Raw genomic sequence first — 20,088 nt, forward strand, 5'->3', positions numbered from 1 at the left:
ATATATATATATATATATATATATATATATATATATATATATATATATATATATATATATATATATATATATATATATATATATATATATATATATATATATATATATATATATATATATATATATATATATATATATATATATATATATATATATATATATATATATATATATATATATATATATATATATATATGTATGTATATATATATATATGTATATATATATATATATATATATATATATATATATATATATATATATATATATATATATATATATATATATATATATATATATATATATATATATATATATATATATATATATATATATATATATATATATATATATATATATATATATATATATATATATATATATATATATATATATATATATATATATATATATATATATATATATATATATATATATATACATATATATATATATATATATATATATATATATATATATATATATATATATATATATATATATATATATATATATATATATATATATATATATATATATATATATATATATATATATATATATATATATATATATATATATATATATATATATATATATATATATATATATATATATATATATATATATATATATATATATATATATATATATATATATATATATATATATATATATATATATATATATATATATATATATATATATATATATATATATATATATATATATATATATATATATATATATATATATACACACACATACGTACATCATTTTCATTTACATGTCTGTCTTATTTCCTTGTTGGATCTTTAGCTAGGATCCCTTGCCACAAACTACATGTAATCATCTTAGAGGTTATATATTGCAATTTTAATGAGTGTCAAAGTAGAGTATAACTGGTCTGTTAAAGCTCTGTTCTGAAAGGTATGTTGGCATGTTTCATTTTTTTCTCATAGTCTTCATCAAATTCTGCTGACTGCTGGGGAGTGAAGTGATTTTTCCAATCTCCAACTTCTCCTTTTGAGAACAAAAATGGAAAAAAATGTGTTACTTTATGACAACATAGATCTGGAGAGAAAAAAATGTGTATTCTTTGGAATAATACTTTGTTTAATACGTACATTGCAGTTCTTTTTTTGTTAATAATTTCAATCAGTTTTAATGCCCATATTTAACCACACCATTATTCATTTTTGACCAAAGCTGAAGCAAACAGGAACTATTTTATTTTCTATTTGCTAATGACTAATGTACAATTTAATTTCAGGTACTGGGTTTTGTGCAAAAAGCAGTACCTCCTATGACCACAAAAAGTCGCTGTTTTCCAACTTGAGGACATCACTGACCTTTTCTCATGAAATTGGAGATATTCTGGTCGAAAACAACCATGGGAATGAAAGTATAATTGGCCATTGGGTTCTCCTTCATGTTCTTGAAGGTTGTCAGCTCTACAATGCGTCTGATGACGTCATCGGAGAGTGACAAATCCAGGTACCTCATGATGCGTTCCACTTCACGTTTAGGGTTCTGCATGGAAATTGGTGAATTGATATGATATTATCATGATATTGTACTACATATTGTAATTGGTGTTCACTATTATAAATCTTTACCTCTTTCATGTCTTCGTAGAAGAGATAAAGTATGTTTCTTTTTTCTCGTTCTTCCCAGTAACCTTTCACATGATCGTACCAGGAGCCCCATGACACTGATGGGTTGGAAATCATCCATAATATTTTTGGATTTACATATTTTACACAACATTTTCCATTGAATTGAAAAGCAAATCATGATTTTTATTTATTCCTTTTCAAAAATGGTATGGGCTGCTCTTTATCAGTTTTACTTGGTACCATATTTACTCGCATATAAGCCGCCCCCTGAAGTTGTATTTCCAGATCTATCAAATATCATAAGGAAATAATTCATAAAGTAAAGATTGTTTTCTTACTGCAAAACTGAAAATAACCAGCAAATAGTAAATGTTACTCTGCTTATATCTACTGGTGAAAAATTGTTTAGAAAGTCTTGTGCGCATATAAGCCGTACCATTGATTCAGAGAAAATACGGTAGTACTATACAGTTTAATATTGTAGTATTGTGACATTAGTAGAAGGTTGATTTGTATCTTTATTACTAGCAAATAAGTTCTACTTTTTCTTCTATTTTGAGTATTGTATTTAGGATACTTGCCCACTTACATTCTCCACGCATGAATTTATGGATATAGCCCTCCCAAGGTCCAGGCTCTGGTTGGGTCAGATTCATACGGTCAAAGTAGTAGTAGCTCACCATGTTGTCCTTAGCATTGCGTGCTACATAAATCGCCTGTACAAAAGTAATATGTTTAATGAGAAGTCATTTGGTTAGTTTTTACAAGTTTTGTGCAATATGGAAATATTTATCATGATATGGGCGAGTCTATTTCATGATATCGATGACCAGCACTTTTTTTCCCAGGAAATGTCAATGTTTTATCGTAAAAATTAAATTGCTCAAGTCTGAATACTGCTGATATATACATTATTTTTTTCTGCTGGGTGAATTATTCTTATAGAAGAAAGTATCCTATTCTGTTTTTTTTGATTCAAACATTTTACTAACAACCAAAGGTAACAATAACAAAGGAACCAAAACAATAGGTATGTAAAAATCTTGTGATTGTAGGATTTTAAAACTGCTTTATATAGATTTTAAGGCAAAATGAAATCCCATTAATGTAGAAAGTCGGCAAAAAAATTGCCAAACTTTTCAATTGTTTTGGCAATAATGTCACAAAACGCTCGTCACTACTTGGCAACTTACTTTGCACTTTTTTTCCCAAAAGCCAGTCGGAACTAGCTGAAACGGCAGATGTGTTTTAATTATTCTTGGGGGAGCCATTTTTTTCAGGAGGTCAAGACCTGACAGTGAGAAGAAATACAATTCCAGGATTTATAAGTCACAAAAAAAAAAACACTTTCTTATCAAGAATGAGCATTTGTCATCAGTTGTTTTTCTCCTTCTCCTTCATTATTTGGCATTCGGCGTCATTTTATGCGCGTTGTGAAAGTAAATCATGAGCACTGACCTTGTGCTTCTCGCTAAAATAAAATCTAAACAATTTTTTTATGAGTAAGATAATAAAGTGGTGCCTCTACTTACAAAATTCATGTCCAGAAATGGTTTTGTATGTGGAATTTTTCCTAAATAGAAGCATATTTTACATTTGAATAAGAAAATCTGTTCCAGAATCTTTAATATTTTGTGTGTTGGTCTTACAGGTCGGCACTGGGTGTCTAGCTGGGATAGACTCCAGCACCCCCCGTGACCCTTGTGAGGGTATGCGGTTGAGAGAATGAATGAATGAATGTATACATAAGTTTGTATCTGTAGTCATCTGTGACGTCAAATATGAGTTTGTCATCCTTGCTCAAGGGTAACAAATACCTAGACGTGGTGCAGATCAGTATTTATCCAGCAATGCAGATCCTGGACAGGGTCGTGGGAAAGCTCCAGTCTTGACTTGGTTGCCAGTTCGCTGCTGTGCTATTGTCAGTGGTGGGTGCGATTAAGCCACAACTACACAACAAAGTAAACCCTTCTTAAAAGAGATAATATGGAGTGTCTATATGGTCTATGGATGGAATCAGCTGGTCTATAACAAAAATGAGGATAGGAGAGTAAAAGATGTATGAATTGTATGTACATATATGTATTGTTGATACATATGTGAGTCATTTAAACACTTTGAATTGATAGAAGACTATCAAAATGTGGCAATTTGGGCTCTTTTGTTTTTGTAAACAAATCCTTACCCTTCCTAATGCCAATTGGCATTGGAACAGCATTGCAAATTTGTTGCTAGGATAGGAGGGAGTTTTTTTTTAAATGATGGCATTTGAGAGACTGTTTCAGAAGCACATATTATAAATGCATTTTTTTTTAAATTTCACATTGTTTTTATTCATTTTACTATCATTTTTAATTAAAAACAAATAGGAAATGTAAATATTCCCTTATGTTATTTTTAATTTTCCAAAAATAAAGCTGTTAACAATGTCAGATTTGTATTATATGGTCTTGGATCTTTTACAGAAATGTTATTAAAATCATTTTAGCGAGAAACAGAGAAGTCAATGCTCATATTCAACTTAAGTGGCTCACCCACGTCATAAAATCATCAAAATTTAGTTTAACTTAAAATTTGCATCGCAACATCACTAACTACAAATCGTGCACACCTGATGGGATGGGCGGTGGGCTGCAAATCTCTAGGAAAGGACTTCGGACCGGCGTGGGGGCCCGTCTGCATGCCTCGGCATCACCATTGTGAAGAAGCAGGTCAACTATCTCCTGAGTCCATGTCGTCCCTTTAACCCCAAAAAGTACAAGAACAACGTCAATGACATCTTGGCGAAAACCGGCATTTATCGCACCCGCTTTCGGGTAAGTGGCGATGAGGAGATCCGAGGAATCGGGACAAAAAGCTGAGATGTCGTCAAAGTTGTTAGCGATCAAATCCATGAGAGGAACTCCTTTAACGTTGATGACAGGGAAGCGGGAGATGGAGCTGCTGGCTTCCTGAATAGCCTCTCCGTAGGACAACTCTTTATCATCCGACATGGTTGGAGTTGAAAAAGAATGTACTTAACACAGCAAAAAACGTCTGTCAAAAGTCTTCTGTCAAAATGAGGTCTCGTCTTAATAGAATGCAAAAGCGATTCCTGAATTGTTGCCACTCCTCGGCCCGTCTACTAACATCTGGACTTTGCCTCTACGAGCTCCAGAGAACATGAGTCCAAAAAACACAAAGCCTCGCAGTGGGCTGTCCCAAAAGTGAATGTGTTCCTGGAAATAGAATGAAAAGAAACCCTCTTCTGGACTGTACATTTCTTCTTCCTGATACTTTTTTTCCCAGCAGATTTTGTGTAACTTGAGGAACGGACAACAACGCCATTGCATTAGAATTACAGGAAAACAAAGAAATGTGTGGGTACTAACTCAATTGTTTAATCCAGATCCAATCTGGGTTCACAGGGATATCACTCTTACTTTGGAATTGGAGGCAAGTTAAGACATTTTACACCGGATTGGTTGTTTTGTGTATGAAAGAGTGTTAATGTGCTGTTTAGTGTTGTTTTGTCGGTGGTAATTGTTTGGAATCGGCATTCCTGGACATCCTGTTCATGGTTAAGACAACATTGTTATGAAAGCAAACTCAGGAGCTTTGAATGTGTTTCTGTGTTATGAAAGGCATATGAATTTGGCCTAACCCTTCCACTCAAACTAGATGAGATAGTTTCTTTTGTTACATAAGTCAGACGACGTGGAAAAAAGTAGAGGAGTACTGTGAGAAATCAGACTCAGCAGCCAGACTCAAAGCATTGTTGTTTTCATGACCTTTATGACCTTTGACCTTTTCTCTTCTCATTATATAACCTACCTTGTAAATTGGAGTTTTCTGACATATGTGACCTTTTAGCCCATTACCAAAAAAATCTAATCAAACCCTTCGTCTATTTCCTATTATGAATTTTATCATACAAAATCTCTTTATTCAATATGTAGTTACCTTGAACCCAAATGTAGAGACAAACTTTGGTTATATTAACCTACTGGTGTAGTTTGGAAGTGTCCAAAAAATGACAAAATAAATTTAAAAAAACAACAAAATGATCTTTAATTACTGCTTCAGCATTTTTTCACAATACAGTGTTTACATGTGCATTACAGTGAAATTCTAAATCTAAATCATAGTGGGTTGAGATATATTTGAAAAAGGACAAGTTGGAAAATATAGATTACAAGCAAAACAAAAAATGAAAATATCTTTAGTGTTTTGCAAAAAGTTAAGTCGTTATAGTATTTAGTATTTTTTACACAACTGTCAGTAATATAAAAAATGCAATTTCCTTTTTCTTACTTGTTTAACGACATTTTTCCAAACCGGAAGTTATCATTCAACTTCCTTGGCAACGAGAAGCTTTTACAAACGCCACCCCGTAGCATGTTTAGCTAGCTCGAAACACAACTTAGAAGTTCCCTCAATTGCCTCCGCCGTGACGTTGAAAAGTAAGAGAAACATAACTCAAGCTGCCTTTAAACTACCATGGTTAACGAATGAGGACATGTACAACTGTTTACGTCTTGCCTTCGCCGTCTTTTATCTTAGTTTTTTGGCGCTACCGCCAAAAGCAAGTGCTGACGTCGTAAATACTGGCACTGTATTAGCGGTCAAGCAGACTTCCAAAGCTGGTATTGTTCAACAAAATGAACAACTTCCAGTCCCGACCCCTTCTCCGGGGCTCAATGACGAAGTGGACTCCCTTCCTCACTCAACTCTGTCCACCGTTGAGAACGTTGTCAATACTGGGACTAATCAACAAGACGGAGAAACATCCAGCACTGATACTGTCCCACAATTGAAGGAACCCGCAAGTCCAGTTGTTAGCATTCCTGAAGGTAATTAACTAATATAATTCATTCATTTTCAGAACCCCTTAATGCTCACTAGGGTCACAGGGGGTGCCGGAGTCTATCCCAGCAGATTTATGGCACTATTTAATGCTTTTATTGTCATTATATATAAGTGTAATGAATGAGATTTTAAGCTTCATGACAAAGTGCACAAATACAACAACAAATAGACATAAATAATCATTAAATAAGTCATTTGAATCAAGTTTCATATGTTCTTTTTCCAGAATGTTTCTGCGATTTAACTCCGAATTTCTGTGACATTGGCTGCTGTTGCGACAATGTCGACTGCAATATAACTGACCTGAGAACTGTTTTTACGGGATGTCACCAGAAAGCCAAGTAAGACCTCCTGATGCTGACCTTTTGACCTCTGACCCATTTTTTTTTCTCCAAAATGTTTAGCCAATACTCTGATGCTGACACAATTTTAGACCAGTAAAAATAATGCAAACATATTTTAACCATTAATGACCAATTATATTTTGGTAATGAATTGAGCCCTCCTCATAGCTCCTTAAAAACAGACATAACAGGAATTGACTCTTCCACCATACATTTTTTTTCTTCCTTTAATGCAGTGGTTTTCAAAGTGGGCGGTACCGCCCCCCGGGGGGCGGTGTGAACTTTCAGGGGGGCGCTGACGAATAAACAGGCGAATGGGGGGCGTTGAAATAGTGAAGGGGGCGATGGAGCAATTACAGTAAAATGTGACGTTGGTGTTTGTAGAAAGACCGGAAAAATTGATTGTCTGTAATAAAAAGTCGACAAAAAACAAGCTTTATTGAAACAAGAAACGTTGTCTGCTCGAGCGCTCACGAGCAGCGCGCATATACCGTATATCACAAATTGTCGCGAGTTTATCGTCGATGCAGGCGACTGGGGAAACCACCACCATCCAGTCAGCCGCAGAGGAGCACACAATAGCGCGCCGGCAACGCTTAACCACAGACGTATGCGCACAGCGACCGGCTTAATGCATCAGCTATCAATTTTTATGATTCGAGGTGAACTGCGCATTGGTCTATTAAAAGAAACGAAATTAGCGAATAATATCTGAGGCGCCTGTCTTCTATTTATTTAAGCTTCGTTCGTTGGAAAGGGGTAAAGAGGGGGGCGTTGGCATTTTGGCCCGGCGGTGAAGGGGGCGGTGGCCAAAAAAGTTTGAAAATCACTGCTTTAATGTATATTGTTGTCCTATTTGCAGCTGTTTGTAATCAGAAGCCATCTTGGGAAGGGCTACAAGTGTTTTGTTTTTCTGGCAGTTTCCATAATTGATAGCCATCATGGCTTTTGATCTAGTATTGTATTGAGGGAACATTAGTAACATGGAACATGTCACCAATGCATGTAAAGGACCAAAACTACACTGAATTTTTTTTTTTTTTCTTGCAGGTCAGAAGTGTGCTTCGAGAAATACCTGATTTTCGTCGCCAATGTGGAACCGTCTTTAATCACTGTGTCTGAATCTTGGTATTGCATTGAAATTCCAGGTGAGTGAGAATGTCAAATTCAATATGTAATTGGCTTATGACAAGATTGACTTTTTCGTCTTTTTCCTTCCAGTTAATTTCACGGCCCCCACGGTTCCACTTCAGCTTCCAATTTTAGGCGACTCTTACCACTTCTCACCACCACAACCGATAAGCATCGGCCACAGCAGACATTTTTATAGGGTAAAAGAATCACTCATAATGTACTGATATTCTAATGGACGTATAGATTTTTTTTAGGTCATTTGTCTGACTTATATCAATTCCTAGGTTGATGATGTCATCCAGACGTACTTCAACACAACCTCTGTGCGAGGTCTTCTCCGTCAACCATCCCCGGGAGTGGCCAGTGCGGTCTGTCTTAATCGCAACCCTGCTCGTAAGTTGATTTGAAGTAATAGTAAAAAGTCAACAAATAAAAGCTTATTGATCAGCTATTTCAATGTTTTTGCTTTGAGAAAAACCGTAGTCGTACCGGACGGAGTATAAGTCGCATCTTCCAAAAAAGGCATTTTAGGGAATAAAATAGAAATATGCAAACTTTTGTCAGAAACCAAGAAAAACAATACTTTAAAGTAAAATCAAGCTAAATAGGCCGCAGTTAATGTAACATTTACCATTTTTGGGGAAAACTGTAGCCTAAAGAAAACCACATAAGAGGCTTTCAGTGGCCAGAGAGAAAAATAACATACGTATTCATAATTGCATAAAAAGTCTGACTTTTAGTCCAGGAAAGACAATAAATGTTTGTTTAATTTGTTTAATAGTTCATCCATAGTTAAAAAAAAACAAAAAACAGGTAAATTCAGTCTTAAGATATGTTTTTGTGTGTGTGTATGTGTAATAATTTTTCTTTCTTTTCCAGGCTTCTTAAGGTCCAAGTCACTGTCTTGTACTCGAGTTGTAACCCCTGAGTCGTGTACCAAAGACCCAAATCTCAATGCGCTCTCTTACTATTCGGACATGTATTTGATTGAAGTAAGCCTATCTACTTGAGATTTGCTCCCCTCCCAAAAATTATATACGTATCTCCTGTTAAAAGACACATGTCATTTCAGATTCCAAAACCTGCTCAAGAAAATATTTCTGATCTATTGGTGAGAAAAAGCTTTCCTCAGATTACTCAAAATGAATAAAATTAATAATCCAAAATGGTTTCGAACATTTTTTTCAGATTCCAATCACTCCACTTTCTGATTGGCCTGCACCAAGTGAACTAAATGACACATGTTTTAATGTGGCAAAAAAGGTGAGTTTTATTTTCAAGATAAATTAAATTCTCCTTGCTAGCTATTTTTTTTCAAGACTGGTAATTAGTCTATACATTTATAGGCATCTTTACCTGATCCACTAATATTTGTTAACATGAACAAATTTTCAGATTGGCCATTCATTGAAAGTCCGCCTTATAATCCGGTGCGCATTATAGTACAGAAAATACAACACTTTAATAGGGATAGAACGATGTGGGATTTTAAAAAACAATGGTGATACTGAATTAATAAAAAAAATATTCAGCCAATTTCTAATCCCATAAATCAATATTTGAGGCTGGCATGGTACACTTAGGCATTTTGGTTATGAAAGGCAGTACAGTCTTATCACGACTTCACTTCTTTGCAATTTTTTTCAGCTGTTATTTATTAATTTTTAAAAAATCCGCACTGAAACTCATAGACAAAAAACAATCTTGCTTCTAGGACTCAGCACTGAGGGGAAAAAAAGTATATCGTCTTATAAAATTGACTTTAGACATTGGCATTGCCTAATTTTGTTTTTATTTGGTATGGGTACTGGCTGGTAAAGCTCATGTTCACTTATTTTCCAGGTGGAGTTTGTCATCGTTTTCACAGACAGAGGAAAGCTGGTAAGTGTGACGGTCGATGTCATTTTGGCGAATGTGACCAAGAACCAAATGATGCAGCAGGAGCACTCCATCCAATTCAAGGTATTGACAGCATTGCAGTTTTTTTAACACGAGAAGGAATGATGATATTGTCACTTCTTCTTTAGCTTGGAAATCCTCGACCAAGTCCACTACCAACCATTCCCTCAACTGGACTTCCAATGGGCTCAAGTGTTCTCGGTCAATTCAGTGGGGAAGTCAAACCTGTATCCTTAAGCCTGCTATGAAATATTTAGTACTGTCTTTATTTACTGTTGATTTTGGGGCATTCTTGGGTCAAGGCTGGTTCATTTTTTTGGGCTACTGGTGGATTTAGCTTCAACTCCAGGTCACTTGCTATTGATTTTGGAGCATTGGTATCATTTCAGGCCACTTGTTGAGTTGGCTTCAATACTAGGTCACTTCTTCAGGTTATACATTGGTAAACTGCAATTAAGTTTTAAGAGAAAGAAAAGAAATATTGGATATTATGAAAAAACAACAACTGTGAAATCACTACAGTATATGAATTGGCCAATAGCCTTGTATCCAAATAGGTAATGAGAGGCTAACATTTGTAACGAATAGTTTCGGAATTGGTATTTTATTTTTGGTGTCTGCTTCTTCTGCAATGATTTTGGAGTCATTGGTTTTTGAAATTTTATTTTTTTTTTTTTTGTTTCGTTTTTTCAATTAATGGAGACATTTTGGTTTCAAGCCACAGCGCCACGCCCCTCGGAAGTCTGCGATGTAGACCTGCTGAACATGGAGCCCCTCTCCCCTCGTGCCTTTCCACAAAGTAGCGCTTTGGCGTTGTTGCGGAACTTCTCTCCCACAAAGGCGTAAAGCAACGGGTTGACGCCGCAGTGCAGCAGCGCCAGCCCGTTGCTGAACGTCAGCGCCGCGCCGACCGAGTGGCGCGCCGCGCAGTCGAAGGGGATCAACTCGGCCCTCAGGAGCGTGTCGGCCACCGTGGCCAGGTGGTACGGCGTCCAACATAAGAAGAATGCCGTCACCACGGCCGCGATGACCCGCATAGCGCGGTGCTTACGGAATCCCCGCGTGCGCAGTAGGCGTGCCGCCGTGGTGCCGTAGCACACCAACATGATAGCTAGCGGCAGTGCGAATCCCAGAAGATGTCGTAGGCCGCGTGTAGCCAAGCGCCAAGCGGCGGCGCTTCCCAGGTCGAAGGTCTCCACGCAGGCCGTCCTCTCCGAGTCGTGATCGGGCCTCACGGCATCGTTGAAGAGCGCCGGCAGCGCCAGGGCGCCACCCAGTGCCCACACGGCGCCGCAGACTAGTCGGCTGCAACTCCTACGTGGCCGGTCGGCGTGCACGATAGCCAGGTAGCGGTCCACGCTAATGCAGGCCAGGAAGAGAATGCCGGCGTATACGTTGGCTTCGAAGATAAGGCTGAGCGCTTTGCAGGCGCCGTCGCCGAAAATCCATCCGTGGGTGAGCGCCGTGGCCGAGAAGGGGACGGTCAGCGCCAACAAGCCGTCCGCCACCGTCAAGTTGAAGAGGTAGACATCAGATGGCGTCAATGTACGCCGGCCATGCGCCATCACCAGAGCCACTAACAGATTGCCAGGCACGGCCAGCAAGAAAATGGCGGCCAAGAGCACAGACAGTATCGCCGCGCTTACCGGGCCCAGCGCCGGGCGCGCCTCGCACGATAATGTGTCGGGGTCTGCTACGAATGGTGACTCGTTCTTGCCGTCGAACGAATTGTTGAACACGTCAGCGTAGTCTCCAAAATCGAAGGAAATGATGATGGACATCGCTGTAGGAAAGGAAAAGTCCATTGGTGGATGCTGTGACAAGTTGATTAGAGTGCAAAGGACCAAAAAGTGGCAAAATACAAAACTCACCTACTTATAGGCAAGTTGCCTTCTGACCGACAACCAACTAACTCCGCATATTGACCCAGTACAGTGATGCGCACAATGTCCACCTTTCCCAATTTCCTATTACAACAATTTCCTCTACAAGGGCCCGCCTGCTTCCTGTTGAGCAGCACATCCGCGACACCTGTTAAGTATTTCCATGGCGACTGTGATGCAAAAATGCAATTTGTGAGCGTCAATCTTGATAAAACCAAACAACAACAATTTATGTATATTCATGCTTCAGATTACTCTTGTTTTCTTAGTTTAAAAAGTTTTTTTTAACTAACTGATTTAAAATGTTGTCCCAACTTGTTTTATGACTGCCTTTATATACAGTAATCCCTCGAATATCGCGATTAATGTAAACCAGATATGGCCCTTATCATTGAAAAATATTGAACTATTATACAATTTGTGTTGCTAAAGTGATATTTACAATTTTATCAGTTTTATTCTGTAGTTTAATGGCAGTTCCTTAACATTGTGCCAGATAACCGTCATGGGAATGCCCCAAGATGGCAAGTGCTCCCCAGACCCAACCACACGAGTGAATGTCCCATTCTTGCAAAATGCACATACAGGCTGCAGGTTTAGGTAAGCCCAAAAAAATAAATAACACCCACTGACCCTTGTTAGGATAAGCAGAACGGAAAATGCCATCATATTCACTTTTTAATGCCTTAACTGTATTTTTCTGTTCCAAGTTCCAATTCCAACAACTGCAGTGAGTTGCGTTCCCGAATCAGCAGCATCCTGGAGGGAGCTGCTATTCCTGAACTGATTGCCATGAGTTGGGGCTCCCAGCCCGACTGGACCCGAGTTCTCAAGCAGGAGTGTCGCGTTCATGATGAGGTAGCCATCACCACTCACATTAACCCACACAATTAACCAAAAAGATTTGATTCCCTGGGAGCTAAATCTGGTCCACAATGTAATTTTGTGCACCTTGAAAAAGTACCATATTTTCTCGCATATACACCATATTTGTAAATCAAGAATAGGTGAAAATTGTTACTCAGGGGGCGTCTTATACCAGAAAATTTGTAAATATTCACCGATTTTAGGCAATTTTAAGCATGTGGCTATATGTGGAGGCGGCTAATATGCAAGAAAATATGATAAATAATGTCACCTTGATAACTTATTTTTTTCATCTATAGTTCTCAATGAGAAATCTATGATTACAAAAATTAGATTAGATTAGAGACTATTTACCATTTCTTATTATTGTAAATAAACAAAAAATGGTAAATATTCATATTTTTTTCTCAACCTTTTGTAAAATTCATAATATATATATATATATATATATATATATATATATATATATATATATATATATATATATATATATATATATATATATATATATATATATATATATATATATATATATATATATATATATATATATATATATATATATATATATATATATATATATTTTGGGGGGGGGGGGGGGGGGTTTATAAAAAAAAGGATTAAACATAACTTTAACACCAATGACTGACAGTATTGGAATCTTGTTTTTAGGAAACATGCGACACAGGCTGCAACCTCCCATATGTGCTAACTGTGCAAGTCTTGTGGGCTTACATGGGACTCCTGGATCTTCCCCAGAGTTACATCCTAGGAGTTAAATACCAATACCGCTGTCAATTGTTTCAGGTAAGTCGCTAAACTGGCGGAATTATCGGTATTGCAACATTAGAGGGTCACTAAAACCAAAATGATTCCAAAATATAAATTATTTTGTGTCTTTTAGTGCCCTTTGCCATCAGCCCTCACCCTCACCTCGCAAGTGGTTTTCGCTGACATGACGAAATACCCTAAACCGGCTATGCAGTTTGGATCACCTTGACTTGAAGACTCGAGCTCAACTTTAAGTGCTGTAAGGTCACTTTCTAATAGGCTTAGCATTGTTGGTGGAGATAGATGAGAACCAGACTTGCTCAAAAATTTAACTTATTTTACAATAACCATTCAGTCACTTTGGTTTGTTAACGCTTAGAACACTGAATCTAAGGCAGGAATAAAAACAACAGTGTAGGTATGCCATTACAAGCTTAAAGCTGCCCTCTAAAGGCAACACAGGCACCAATAACATCGCAACTATATTTCTGCTATTAGTTCATTAAAAACTCAAAATTGAGCTAAGGATCACTACATTCAAGGTATAGACGCCTATGAATCAAATGCTATTGGTTTTCTTATTTCTTTTTTATTTAGTTTAAATTTTAAAAAAATCATTATACGTATATATTTAAATCAAATCAAAAGCCTATATTGTCATTATACACAGCTGTGTTTAACGCAATTGGTGGTACTACTCCACAAAGTGCGTTTTCCCCAGTAAAAACATAAATAAGTAATATAAAAATATAAAAAGTCACGTCCAGGCAAGGTAAACTCTAAAATATCTCACAATGTAAGATATTGCAGTCATTGCAAACCCTGGTTATTGAACAATATTGCATAATATACATATATATATACTATTATATACATATTAACCCCTCCCCAGAAGAAAAAACAATGTAATCTGAAATAAAATAACTTCAGTTTTGCTTTAATTTTAATTTATTTATTTATAAATGTGATTTTTGTGAGAAACATGCAAGTTGATTGCATGATTTACAAATGAGACATTCATACATTGGATTACTTGACCTTTTTTTTTTTTTTACATTGATAACACAAGGCGTCCAATTCATTTAAACTAGGAAGCCAGATAGCTACTATTGAAGGTTCTGTTTTGTCTTTTTTATTGAAACATTACTTATACACTTGTATTTGTGCATTTGGGTCAGGTTAGATCCTTTGCATTCTTTTCTCTTTTTTGCTCGGCGGGCGAACGTAGTTGAGAAGATGGACAATGGCCGCTGGAGTTATCCCTTGTCATCGTGTCGCAGCGCCCAACTAAGGAACACAATGATCTTTTTTTAATGAATGATAGTCAAAAATGGTGGGCTTTTCTCCATCAAGCAACTCACCGTGGTGGGACGAACTCTGTTCAAAATCTCCCGGACTTCTTGCGAGAGAGACACCGGTAGAGACATATAGTCCAAGTCCTCTGGGAGAGACATGCTCTCCTCTTTTTTAATTCTTTCAATCTCCTTCTGCTGGAGGATGCAGTGAGGTCTGTATACCGCTACAAGGGGGACATCCAATGAAAAACGTTATTGTAATTTGGGACAAATTTAAACAATAGTAAAGGAGTGTCAAGTCTTTTTATTGCTAGTCATGTTGCAGTTATAATTTACTTTTTATGTCTGCCAACTCAAATGAATTGGCATTTATTTTGATAGTCATTGTTTATTGACCAAAAATGGTGTTTTGTCCGTTTTTTTTTATTATTTTTTATCAAAATATAAAATAGGGTAAATATTCTTTATTTTGTATTCATTGTTCTTAAGTTTTTTCTATTTTAAAATGTTTTATGTTATTTAAAAACATAAAATATTCTCATTTCTGTCATCTTTAATCTTTCAATTTTTTTGGTCAATATTTGCCTTTTATTGGCAATTTTTCCTTTTTTATTTGTGTTTTGTGATAAAAATATAAAAGGAACCCAAGTAAACATTTTTAGTTAAACTTGTTAGTATTCTATGTTTTGAAATATTTAAAAACATTGACTTTTTCAATTGACAATTTCGCCCCCAAAAACACAGTATTGGCCAATTTGATAAAAAAAAATTCAAACATGAGTTCAATGCACAAAATGTACTTTTGTACCCCAGTTTGATCCCTATCCAACAGTAAAACTACAGTACTTCTACACTACCTTCTATCTTCAACCTTTGTGAAAATTCCAGATACTGTGAAAGGCGCTCTGGAAATATGGAGGTCAACATTTCAAAGGTCACGTCGTTGAGTTGCAGCACCTCCAAACCACTAAAAAACACACCAAATTGCCTTAAAATTGACTAACAATTTCACAAGATTCTCACTTGTTTATCCCAGAGTGGCACTCACGTCTGATGACCGGGTTTAGTCTCACTAATGTGGACGGAAGGAAGTTGACGTCGCCAACTTGTGGCTGACAAAGAAACTTCCCGAAGAGCTGCGAGCGCCTCTTGAAGAATATCTCGCACTCTTGCCGTTTGATGGTAGCGCTGTGAGGACACGCAACCGACTTCCTCGAACCCTAAAAAAAGACAGGTATGAAGTGGAACTTTCATATTTCTAAATTCACATCACTTACCTTTCAGGGTCAGCCGTAAATCGGCGTTGTCTGGCCTCAGAGACGTACGGAATTCAGCCCTACTGGTGAACATCCGGTAAGGTTCCGTTACACCTCGGGTCACTAGATCATCGATCAAAACTCCGATGTAACTCTCGGTCCGTGACAGCATGGCCGGTGGCATTGAAAGCGCCATTCGGGCTGCATTGACCCCTGCCCACAGACCCTGGCAAGACAAGATGTAAAATCACATCTTTGGTACTGGGTTTGACCCCCTTTAATTCCTCAATGTATATTTACTGGAGATCTATTGCAACCAATGGCAGCCAAAGAGTTAACCAATTTTAATAAAGGAGTGGGGTCCATAAAATATAATACTGGTTCAAAAAAATGTTAAAAATGAAACTGAGGAAAAAAAATCAATTAAATAGAAAATCCTTGAATTATATGGAGATTTCAAAATTCAAATGAAGAGAATTAAAAAGTAATGAAAAATATAATAAATTCAAAGGCAGAACTTTATTGATAAATTCTATTGTTTTAGATTTTCCAAAAAAGGTCTTTAATTTTTGAAAGTAATTTTTAGAGTTTATTTTATATATTTGTCAGTAATTTAAGTTAGGATTTGTTGTTAATTTTTCAATGTAGTCATTATATATTATATTCCAGTACTTTTCTTCTCACAATGCTATTTGATTTTTATTGTTAAATTAAAATCAGGCATCAAGGGTTAAACCAGTGGATTTCATCTTTATAAAGTGAAGTTACCTGAGCAGCAGCCTCCTCATACCCGGTGGTCCCGTTAATCTGCCCGGCGAGAAAAAGACCCTGGGTGCTTTTCACCTGCAGGGCAGGGCTTAGCTGTGTAGGGCACACAAAGTCGTACTGTACACCATAGCCTAGCAAAAAATATATCAGTCAATAAGCGAATTATTATTTTTCAGTTGAGCTTGCCATTATTAATTGACAACGAAACAATATCAATGATCAAATCAGACAATAACTATTATGATAGTCCATGACAGATAAAGTTAACAGTATAGGTACTTTTGAACAATGTTTTTTTTAATTAAAAAATAAACAATAAAAACATTTTAAATTCATCTCCTACGTACCAGGCGTGTGGATTTCAGCTCTGTGCAAAGCTGGGATTTCTCTAATCAGGCGCAATTGCGTCTCCGGTGGCATCGTCATAGACAGACCTTGGGGGTACACCAGGTCAGAGGTCAACCCCTCGGGCTCTAGCCATACTTGATGTTGGCGGCCTGGAAAGCGAAGTACTCGCGATTCGATTGAGGGGCAGTACCTGAATGTCAATGAGGAATGTTTATATAGGGTTTAGGGAGGGATTACCAAAATAAATATGAGCATTTCCACTATTGTGGGAGTACCTGGGACCCTTGGTGTCCTGTTGTATGTGAGAGTTGAGATGAAGACTTTCCTTCACCACCTGATCCACACCCGGCGTAGTAAAAGTCAAATGGCACGGCAGTTGCTCTTCGGCCTGTTTAAATAGCAATAGACATCAAAACATCAGACTATTGACTTAGTTCACATGAACTATACTTTTTATTCTACCAAAATGTTATAAATTTTAAACCTCCTGTAAAATCAAAGTCAACCTAAGTAAATTTTTATACAAAATTTTAATACTTTGACCAATTTTAAAGGGTTTAGTTGGTAGTTGTGTGAGGACGAATTAGAGAATTTTCATATAAAGTACTGCTCCACTTACGGAATTTTCAAGTTATGAAAAAGTTGTGGAACCAATTCATTTTGTAAGTAGAGGTACGACTGTATCTTCTTGTCTGAACATAAGGTACCTTGCAACGAACACGGCTATTGAGGAAGCTGAAGGGAGTTGGACAACTATCAGCTAGATGCAGTCTCGCTTGATCAAAATCCACCGAAGCCTTTACAATTCTGGGAGGGGTACCAGTCCGCAGTCGACCAATCTTAAGCCCCAGGCGCTCCCTCAACGTGCGGGACATTCCGGAACCGGACGGGGCATCTCCAATACGCCCACCTGGCGAGCTGTTCTGACCCACGAAGAGAGAACCGGATAGAAAGGTCCCAGTGGTGAGAACTACAGATTGGGCTGAGATGGGGAGGTCTTCGCCTTCTGTGGTGAAGACAAAAACAAATTGGGAACTCTTTAATCTCGTTGACTGTCACTTTTGATGCTTTTTAATTGATCTAGCAGTATCATTTTAAATGGAAACATGACGTCAGTGCACAGTGTATACTTTAAAGCAAAGAATTTTTTTACAGTAATCCCTCAAAAGACAGCCCCAATAATCGAAAAATCGCAAATTACGATCACCCCTATTATAACTTATTGTTTTTAGTTTTAACAAGAGTGGCTTCCACTTACAAGTTTCAGCGTGGATTTTCACATTTTTATTTTTATTTAAATAAATAATCGTGGAGAAAAAAAATCGAGAAGTAGTTAATACGTGAAAATGCGATATTTGAGGGATTACTGTGGTGGGCTAAATCTGGACCCAGGGACTTAGATTTGACAGCAGTAAAATTAAAGATACAATGTATACTCCAACTATAGGTGAATTCTACAGAAGGCGGAGTTTCTACATCTTTCTGGAGAATTGTTTTGCTAAGAACCACCAACCTACCCAATCGTATCCCAGTGACTCGATGACATCCGGGATTTTGCGGGTTTGGTTCTGTGACAAGAAGCTCCTCCACAGATCCTTCTCGCACCGTCAGACGTGGAGTGGACTGCAACTCGGACTGCAGGCAGAAAACACTCTTGAAATGTTCAATATTATCTGTTTTGACAGATTTTTCAGCTCCACCTGAATGAATTGCCGGTATTGTTGTCGGTCCAGCTGGGCCCTGGGCCCCCACACAGCTGGACCCTTACTGCGATTCAAGATGGAAAAATGGATCCCGGCCCAGTCTCCCGCTCGACCGCACACACCATCCAGAGCATCGATCTCCTTCACCAGGTGACCCTTCCCGATTCCTCCCAGAGAAGGGTTGCAAGACAAGGCCCCTGAAACAAAGGTGATAGGAAACTGGTACTTTTGTAACCCAACACTTACTACAATCTTGTTTTTTACCAATGGTGTGGACTTTCTGCGTGACCAATAATGTCCGGGCTCCCACTCGGGATGCCGCCGATGCTGCCTCGGTACCTGCGTGACCCCCGCCCACCACGATGACATCATACTGCTGTTGGGCAAGATGACTGGCACGTCGGGATACCAGCAAGATGAAGCGCTCCAACGGGGGAAACTTTTTTGTCAACATGGATGATGTGAGTCAAGGCAAAACCTCCTTAACAGAAGCAGCAACAAAAACAACAAAACACACTTAAAAGCAGCACTGATAGGTGAGTACTTTGACAATACTACATTATTAAGTCATGTTTAGACAATGTGCATGTTTTTTTTGTTTTGTTATTTATTTTAACTCATGTTTTTCTTCTTTTTTTGTTGTAAGAGTAAAATAACGCATTTGGTTATGTGTACATACAAACTGGACCTAATGTCAACTAATGTGTAGTATCAACACACAACTACATTGTAGTAAATTAATTTCCCATCGCTCTGTATACAAGCAAGTATGAATTAATTTAAAGACGACAGTTATAACGATCTTAAAATGACTAACTTGTAGTACTTACAGAACAAAATACAAACGTCGTGTCTTGAATCAGGATTCCAAAAATCCGACATCAAGTCCTTTAGGTAACATGGACTGACACTCGGAAATCTTAACCGTGGAGGCAGACATGTTGTGTGTGGTGGACACGTTGTGTGGGGGACATGTTACGTGTGGCACTCTTGCTTTGCTTACAGTCGTAACGCATGGAATAAAGACGCGCACGCAAATATTGCGTTTGGTACTTTCTTGATTTACAGAAATCAATAAGTTACATAACATACCTGTGCAAAGCTGCACTTGACTTTATAATTTTACATTGTCTTTATAATTGGTTCTGGACGGTTTAAACAATTAATTAGAGCCTTTGTAAAGTATTAAAATGGAATAATCTGATTTTAAAACGTGTATATTATATATAATTTTCTATGTACAATGTATTTTGTACATTGTTAGTATTTATAACTTCTTGTCACTTATACCCTAATATTTTTCAACTAAAATGAACAAAAATAGAAATACATTATAGTTTTTTTTCTTTTTTT

General features: G+C 37.1%; 4 protein-coding genes across 4 annotated transcripts; 1 reads left to right on the top strand and 3 right to left on the bottom strand.

Moving 5' to 3' along the window:
• Positions 1 to 854: 854 nt before the first annotated feature.
• On the bottom strand, positions 855 to 4,686 carry sult1st6 (sulfotransferase family 1, cytosolic sulfotransferase 6). The gene is made up of 7 exons (XM_077739710.1): positions 4,426 to 4,686; positions 4,231 to 4,359; positions 2,813 to 2,910; positions 2,209 to 2,335; positions 1,620 to 1,714; positions 1,353 to 1,533; positions 855 to 1,023 (listed from the first exon to the last, which is right to left on the bottom strand). The coding sequence occupies exons 1-7, from the start codon at positions 4,610 to 4,612 to the stop codon at positions 911 to 913; spliced, it is 930 nt and encodes a 309-aa protein (XP_077595836.1). The 5' UTR covers positions 4,613 to 4,686; the 3' UTR covers positions 855 to 910.
• A 1,313-nt stretch (positions 4,687 to 5,999) lies between these two features.
• Positions 6,000 to 14,973, top strand: LOC144212079 (tectonic-3-like). Its single transcript, XM_077739708.1, has 14 exons — positions 6,000 to 6,451; positions 6,694 to 6,808; positions 7,862 to 7,959; positions 8,033 to 8,142; positions 8,230 to 8,338; positions 8,825 to 8,937; positions 9,018 to 9,056; positions 9,134 to 9,208; positions 9,788 to 9,907; positions 9,973 to 10,071; positions 12,224 to 12,327; positions 12,438 to 12,585; positions 13,267 to 13,401; positions 13,499 to 14,973. The coding sequence occupies exons 1-14, from the start codon at positions 6,118 to 6,120 to the stop codon at positions 13,592 to 13,594; spliced, it is 1,695 nt and encodes a 564-aa protein (XP_077595834.1). The 5' UTR covers positions 6,000 to 6,117; the 3' UTR covers positions 13,595 to 14,973.
• On the bottom strand, positions 10,432 to 11,844 carry LOC144212080 (C-X-C chemokine receptor type 1-like). The gene is made up of 2 exons (XM_077739709.1): positions 11,716 to 11,844; positions 10,432 to 11,627 (listed from the first exon to the last, which is right to left on the bottom strand). Exon 2 carries the CDS (start codon positions 11,623 to 11,625, stop codon positions 10,558 to 10,560), a length of 1,068 nt encoding a protein of 355 aa, XP_077595835.1. The 5' UTR covers positions 11,626 to 11,627; positions 11,716 to 11,844; the 3' UTR covers positions 10,432 to 10,557.
• On the bottom strand, positions 14,275 to 19,715 carry mto1 (mitochondrial tRNA translation optimization 1). Its single transcript, XM_077739711.1, is given in 13 exon segments — positions 14,275 to 14,652; positions 14,727 to 14,884; positions 15,518 to 15,627; positions 15,709 to 15,880; positions 15,938 to 16,142; positions 16,685 to 16,815; positions 17,032 to 17,222; positions 17,308 to 17,420; positions 17,740 to 18,038; positions 18,550 to 18,667; positions 18,733 to 18,932; positions 19,000 to 19,216; positions 19,566 to 19,715. Coding segments are annotated over 12 exon segments (1,995 nt in total). The 5' UTR covers positions 19,190 to 19,216; positions 19,566 to 19,715; the 3' UTR covers positions 14,275 to 14,544.
• Positions 19,716 to 20,088: the final 373 nt, after the last annotated feature.

Source organism: Stigmatopora nigra, chromosome 18, assembly GCF_051989575.1.
Source record: "Stigmatopora nigra isolate UIUO_SnigA chromosome 18, RoL_Snig_1.1, whole genome shotgun sequence".
Taxonomy (NCBI): Eukaryota; Metazoa; Chordata; class Actinopteri; order Syngnathiformes; family Syngnathidae; genus Stigmatopora; species Stigmatopora nigra.